The sequence below is a fragment of the Ceratotherium simum genome, chromosome 7 (genome assembly GCF_057802395.1).
Source record: "Ceratotherium simum simum isolate JZ-2026a chromosome 7, ASM5780239v1, whole genome shotgun sequence".
Classification (NCBI taxonomy): domain Eukaryota; kingdom Metazoa; phylum Chordata; class Mammalia; order Perissodactyla; family Rhinocerotidae; genus Ceratotherium; species Ceratotherium simum.
This window is the reverse complement of record NC_141906.1, coordinates 26,653,811-26,661,709: the sequence shown is the minus strand read 5'-3', so window position 1 is coordinate 26,661,709 and position 7,899 is coordinate 26,653,811. Positions and strand designations below refer to the sequence as shown.

The 7,899-nt window shown below is 41.1% G+C and overlaps 1 protein-coding gene across 1 annotated transcript; it reads right to left on the bottom strand.

Moving 5' to 3' along the window:
* Positions 1–864: 864 nt before the first annotated feature.
* LOC101395255 (olfactory receptor 52D1-like) lies at positions 865–1,874 on the bottom strand. The gene has a single exon (XM_014790204.2). It carries the CDS (start codon positions 1,807–1,809, stop codon positions 865–867), a length of 945 nt encoding a protein of 314 aa, XP_014645690.2. The 5' UTR covers positions 1,810–1,874.
* Between the last annotated feature and the right edge of the window lie 6,025 nt (positions 1,875–7,899).

The following is a 7,899-nucleotide window of genomic DNA, read 5'->3' as shown; positions in this document are numbered from 1 at the left end:
GGAGTGGGACCGCCTGTGTTCAAATCCAGTATTCTTTGCTTGGTTAGCTTTATTGCTATTTAGTTCTTCTTCACCTCAGTTTTCTGCCATGTAAAAATGAGTGATACTAGAACCTTCCTTATATAGTTGTGTGATGATTAAATGAGAGATGGTAATATCGACTACTGATTATGAAAATGGGAATCCATGACCTCAATTTTATCAATCATTAGACTCCAGGATATTGGCTTATTTTATGAAATACACTCTACCTCTAACAAAATTTCTCTAGGAAATGGAACAGCTATAATATTAAAATTGGAGCCTCACAATACTTCATGTTTGTTTCTTGGTTTTTTGAGAGATTCACTTAATATTAGTTTTTAATATTTATGTATCATTAGTCCTACTCCTTTATCTATATAAACAATAATTCTTCAAATTTCTCTCCAATAGAGAACAGGTACAACATTCATCACCTATTCTATGAAATCACAGCCACATACATGGATTAAATTGTTTCAAATTGCCAGATATATACTGTCCGTCATTGAGTTACTTGGGAGAAATCTTTTTTTTTTCTGTATTGTTTACTTACCCTTTTTCCCCTTCCTTTAGTGTTCACTCTTTATTTGTAGTTATACTCCAAATGACACATATTGAGGAGGAGATTAATCTGTTCTCCAATAACTAAAAAATGAAAAAGCTGAAATAACTTGTTGAATTAGAATTTTTAGAAATTACAGATATCTAGTAAATAAAAGACCTTCCAGATAATAAATGCAATTCAGCTTATGGGAGTAGGAATAGTTAGATATTTTCTTGGCATTATCTCCTTTACTCCCATTTATTCTTGCACCATCTCTTTTATTTATCCAACTAAAATCAGGAAACATTGACCATTAGGGTCCTTAAAATGTGTTCCCGTATTTTCTTGGTCCTTACTCCATACACAATGGGGTTGAGAAAAGGGGGTACCAAAAGGTACATATTTGCAATAAAAATATGGACATGTGCAGGCACATTTTTCCCAAAGCGGTGAGTGAAAATGGAAAAACCAGTTGTGGAATAGAAGACAAGAATAACACAGACGTGAGATCCACATGTGCCCAAAGCCTTAAAGCTAGCTTCTCGGGATGGCAGACTGAATACAGAATGAAGAATGAAGGCGTAGGATACAGCAATGAGCATGGCATCACATGAGCCAATGATAGAAGCCACACTGAGGCTATAACGCGTGATGGCTCCTGTGTCCACACATGCCAGCTTCACCACAGCCATAAACTCACAGTAAGTGTGGGCAATGATTCGTGTTCTGCAGTAAGGCAGCTGTTTGAGCAGGATAGGGTGTGGAGAAAAGAAGGCTACACCCAGAATCACCACAATAATACCAATTATAGTGATGCGAGTATGGGTGAGAATGGTGGTATGGTGCAGTGGACGACAAATGGCCACATAACGGTCAATGGCCATGGCCAAAAAGAATCCTGATTCCATAGCAGTAAAGCTATGGATGAAGAACATTTGGGCCAGGCAGGCATCAAAGGCGATGTCATGGGCTCCAAGCCAGAAGAGACAGAGCATGCGGGGCAGCGTAGATGTGGAGAGGACCAGGTCAGTGACTGAGAGCATGCACAGAAAGAGGAACATAGGCTCATGGAGGCTTCGCTCTGCCCTCACCACGGCCAGGATGGTCACATTCCCCACCACAGCTACCACATAAATGGAGCAGAAAGGAATTCCAATCCAGACATGCAGGTGCTCTAGTCCTGGGATACCCATCAGCAAGAAAGTGACAGAAGAGGGACGAGAAGTGTTAAGAGGAGGCATGATGGTTTTTCCTTTGCTTCTGATCAGTACTTCTGATGATAAAGTTGCTCTGCCAAGATGGTCACAACCAGACGCTGAAAAATATGGAGATTTTCTTCAGGAGGGCCGTTAATGAAGTGTTGATAAAACCAGTTTAAATTCACAATCTGGGGTATTTAAATTCAATGGAATCAGGTTAATAAAATTAGTAATAACATACCAAATTACTGTGTTTAGAAGTACAGAAAAATAATACCTATATCATTTCATATTATGTCAGGGACCCCTAAGTCACCTTCTCCCTTCATTTCCAGTAAAAGATTCCATCTGTAGTCATACTTGTACTTAATTTAACAAATATTTACTGAGCTGTCATGGTGTTTCTCCTCTGAGCTCTCATTCAATATTTCTCTCATGTGAGTGAGCTTCCCATAACTGGAAGTGATCAAGCAGAGGCCTTATGAAAATTTCAGGCAGTTATTTAAAGGACCTTTACCTGGGGAATAGAAATAAATGATGTTTGTCCCTCTCTGTCTGGACATGATATTGAAGTCTTTGGCAAAGCTTTTGAAATAGGATTAACGCAATCTATATCTTCAGTCTTTCATTTGCCACTCTGCATATGTGTCTAATCTGACAAATAAAATATTCTAAATTGCTGTTTTCCTGTTTATTTCCATCTATCATGTACCCTTTACCTAGGCACATATTATATTCTATTGAACCGATAGATATATGTTGTTGAGGACAATGTATTTCTTAACATTGACCCCACTCATTACCTTTCATCCTCATTGTTTTCAGTTTTAGATCATTTTACTGTGTAGATGGATCCTAACTGTGTTCTTTCAATTGTTGATCCAGAAACCCACATTCTAAAACACAGAGTTCACTGATTAGATTAGTAAATTGACTTAATGATGTCTGAGATATCAGTTACTTACTAGAGCAGATTTCTTTGTACTTCCTCCAGTAGTTCCAATGAATAGTTAAATTTCCATGGCAGGGGTCGGCCCCGTGGCGTAGCGATTAAGTGCACACACTCCACTGCTGGCAGCCCGGGTTCGGATCCCAGGCGTGCACCGACACTGCTTGTCAGGCCATGCTGTGGTGGCATCCCATATAATGTAGAGGAAGATGGGCATGGATGTTAGCTCAGGGCAAGTCTTCCTCAGCAAAAAGAGGAGGATTGGCAGAGATGTTAGCTCAGGGCTGATCTTCCTCACAAAAAAAAAAAAAAAAAATTTCCGTGACAGAGAATCCCTGGATAAAGTAATCGAGTATGAAGCAGGAGGTAGATGGTTAAAGAAGAAAAGGACTATTAAGTCACCACAAATGCTTCAATTTTAGAGAAACCCTTTGTTACTAATTTTCTGTTTTTCCCATCTTCCATCAAAGCAGTACTTCGTATTTGGGTAGTACTACCATCAACTCTTAAGGAGAATCTGCTTTCTATGCCTCAAACTAATCCTTAAGATTATAACAGGTACTAAGAACTTACACAGCATTATCTCTACACGTGTTTTCCAGAATCATGCCAACACATGCATGTTCTCCAAATATCAACTGAGGAAATATTTTCTAGGCATTTACATTTACATTTCTGGGATTATTACAGTAAAAACACTTGAACAATGCAAATATGGATTTTTTCATTATTTAGCTTTAAACAAGTGTTTAACTTTAAGCAAGTAATTTATAAGGAAAACCATTAGTCTAGAGGGAGGGGAAGAATGAGTTAGAAATGATAGCAAGGAATCAAATTAGGTTTAGTGAGTCAAGGAAATCCTTCTTGAGTAAATGGCACTTAATGTGAAGCATATATGACTTCAGCCTATGGGATTTAAATATAGACATATAGTTATAGATATAGATGACACATATCTATCTATCTTCCCATACACACATGCACGCACACATAAACAAAGGGAAAGGAAAGAAGCATAAACACTGTTCCATCAGGAAGGACAATCGTGATGTAATGAGTTAAAATCTAGTGTAGCTGAGATTCAAAGACTACAAAGAGATTCAAGTGAGATGAGATTCTATGGGTAAACGAGGGTCCCCACACATTCATGTGAAATCACATAACCGACAGGAAATTTTATAACCCAATCTCTAGACCAGTGGCTATGATTCATTTGGTGCTCAATAAGCACATGTTGGAGGCACAAGTAAAACACAGAGCAATGCAAGAGCAGAAATGGAAAGTGCACACACTCACAGATGCATACAATAATTTCCAAAACACTTTTTCTGTACAAAAACACATGATATGATCTCTGTGATATTATCTTCCTGAAAATGCCAACTGGTAGTTGAGTCTGGAGGTCATGAGGTGTCCATATTTTTGTCCTTCAATAGATTCATACAATATAAAGTATGATCAAAATGAGAACTAACCCTCACTCCTATGATTTCTTTAAAAAAAGTCTTTGCTTCCTAGAATCAAGTTTTTATTCATTTCATCCACAGAGAGTAAAAAATATGTATTCCCTCTGTTTCAAAGGATTCTATCTCCTCCCTTGAATCTAGGTCATGAAGAAATAAAAAGATATTGTTTGAGGGAGTCTCACATCCTTTAAAGTTTTCTTTAGATTTCTCAGACTATTTCTTTTTCTACATCCCTCTCTAGTTTCATAACAACCTCAATTAGCTCAGACAGAAACTAATTCAGAAGAAAGAAGCAACCCAAACCTGTAGCTTCTATATGTAGCAGCTTTAACACGGTAATCTCAGAGGATAAGCAGGAATAACATCTGACACAAACCGGTCCTTATGGAATCATTGGGAGAAGGGGGATGTATTTGTATTGTTCATGAGTAATGATAATCTTCCTAATTTCAGGGATAGTAATTTACCTTTGCAGTCCCTTAGGTTTATAGTTACAGATGTAACCATCCCTCAATATTTTGATATAATTTATCAAGAACTTAAAAAGGTTGGTCCTGAAGGGAATTGAAAAGACACAAAACAGGGAGAGGAGTCAAGATGGAGGCGTAAGCAGACTCGGAACTCACCTCCTCCCGTGGACACAGCCAATTTACAACTACTCGTGGAAAAATTACCCCTGAGACAGAACTGAAAACTGGATGAGAGGAACTCCTGCAACAACGGACAATCCTAACTGAGGTGGAAGAGGCAGAGACTCCCTTCTGGAGAGGAAAAACGCCGCCTTCACAAGCCGCCAACTTCACGGCCGCCAGGAGCAGCTCACAGGTACGCAGCCCTCCCTGGAGACGCAGGGCCCTAAGCCGGGGAGCGCCCCCACTGTGGGCATTTTGTGGACCCAGCGCAATCGAGACCAGTGGCATAATATCTGACTGTGCCTGCTACTAAAACACTGGGGAGCACCCCCAGAAAACCCGTTCACAAAGAAACTAAAACTGGCTCTTAAAGGGCCCGTGCACAAACTCACCCATTTCAGGAAGCACCCTAAAATCACCAGAAAGAAAGGTGTACAGTGCTTTGGTGACAAGAGACTCACCTAATAGGCCCTGAGTGCATCTCGGTGAGGGGTGAGAACTCTCTAGGGACTGGGACATTGGCGGCAGCCATTGTTGTGGCCTGGTGTGGGCATGCTGAAACAGACACCACTGGAGTTCTCCCTGAGGCCTGCTAGCCCAGGGTCTGCCCCACCTGCTAGAGCACCGATTTAATCCAGCTCAGCCAGGGCAGGCAGCCCACCCTAGAGACTGGCCCCACCCAACAACAAGCCCTCAGGCAACTTGTGGGCCTGCATAGATTGGTGACTGGATTCTCTGCAGCCTGGCAACTGAGCCCACTTCAGTGGGGCAGGGCGTGCACAAGGAGCTGGTGGAGACTGTGGGGCAGTGGCAGAGTGTGTGGGGCTCCCGCCATGGAGAGACTGGGTCCGCTTGGGGAGGTCGGGGCACTCACATGGGGCAGGACTGTGTTGACTGTGTGTGTGGACCTGTGGGGGGCAGGGCTTCTCAGCCGCAGAAGACTTGTACTTCTCAAAGACCCACATAAGAGGTTTGCTCCACCTTCCAAAACCTGAAACAATTGGGTGCTCCTGTGCCTGAGGCCAGCCCCACCCAGCTGCAATCCTCAGAGAGCTGACAAGAGACCTAATAGGCTAGAGGCTTACAGCAATTGTAAGGCCCTGAGCCTAACAACCTGCCACGCTGGGGGCCTACTCACTTAAAAGAAATACTGCAACACAAATATGGTATTAGAACTTGCAGCCAACTGTGCTGGGGATCCCCACACCTGATAAAGAGACTGAAGGGCCCACAACAACTACAAGCAGCTGAGCATTACAACAGCTGGCCAGGAGCATAACTCAGCCTCCCTGGGCGCCTACAGGGAGAGCTAACAGGCCACAATAGAAGGACACACGTAACCCACATAGGGGTCACCCCTGGAACATTGAGAACTGAGGGAAGCACACTGGAAGCCTCCTAAGCCATCACTTACATAAGGTCACCTATCCAAGAGCAGGAGACGTAGCTGACCTACCTAATACGTAGACACAAGCACAGGGAAAGAGGCAAAATGAAGAGGCAAAAGAATACATTCCAAGTAAGGGAACAGGACAAAACCCCAGAAAAGGAACTAAGGGAAACAGAAATGAGCAACCTACCTGACAGAGAGTTCAAACTAAGAGTGTTAAGGATGCTCACTGATCTGGGGAGAAGAATAGATGAACTCAGTGAGAATGTCAACAAAGAAATGGAAGATATAAAAAAGAACCAATCAGAAATGAAGAATACAATACTGGAAATGAAAAATTCATTAGAGGGACTCAAAAGCAGAGTAGAGGATACAGAACGGATCTGTGAGCTGGATGAAAGACTAGAAGAAATTACCCGAGGTGAACAGGTAAAAGAGAAAAGAATTAAAAAGAGTGAGGACAGTCTAAGGGACCTCTGGGACAACATCAAGCGCACTAACATCCGTGTTATAGGTGTCCCGGAAGGAGAAGAGCGAGACAAGGGGGCAGAGAATCTATTTCAAGAAATAATAGATGAAAACTTCCCTAACCTAAGGAAGGAAACAGACATCCAGGTACAGGAAGCACAGAGAGCCCCAAACAAGATAAACCCAAAGAGGCCCACACCAAGACACATCATAATCAAAATGTCCAGAATTAAAGATAAAGAGAGAATCCTAAAAGCCGCAAGAGAATGTCAAGTTACATACAAAGGAAACCCCATAAGGCTATCAGCTGACTTCTCTGCAGAAACCTTACAGGCTAGAAGAGAATGGCACGATATATTTAAAGTGCTAAAAGGAAAAAGCTTACAGCCAAGAATACTCTACCCAGCAAGGTTATCATTCACAATGGAAGGAGAGATCAAAATTTTCCCAGATAAGCAAAAATCAAAGGAGTTTTTCACAAGAAACCAGTGCTACAAGAAATGTTAAAGGGACTGAATTAAGGGGAAAAGAAAAGACCACAAATAGGAAAAATTATCTATTTCCATGATTAGAACGTAATGGATACAAATGCACAACAAAGAGGTTAGATATGATATCAAAAACATAAAAGGAGGGAGGAGGGGAGTTAAAGAGTACAGCTTTCAGACAGAGGTCAAACTGAAGTGACCATGAATTCTGTATAGAAGAAGAAAGGAACAGAGAAGGACTACTAAAACACTGAGAAAAAAAAAAAAGTTAAAAAATGGCAGTAAGTACATACTTATCAATAGCTACTTTAAACATCAATGGACTAAATGCTCCAATTAAAAGGCATAGGGTGGCTGACTGGATAAAAAAACAAGACCCATATATATGCTGCATACAAGAGACACACTTCAGACCTAAAGACACTCACAAATTGAAAGTGAAGGGATGGAAAAAGATACTCCACGGAAATGGCAATGAAAAGAAAGCTGGCGTAGCAGTACTCATATCAGACAAAATAGACTTTAAAACAAAAACTGTAAAAAGAGACAAAGAAGGACATTACATAATGATCAAGGGAACAATCCAACAAGAGGATATAACACTTGTAAATATCTACGCACCCAATGTAGGTGCACCTAAATATATAAAGCAATTATTAACAGACATAAAAACAGAAATAGACAGTAAAACAATAATAGTAGGGGACTTTAACACTCCACTTACACCAACGGATAGATC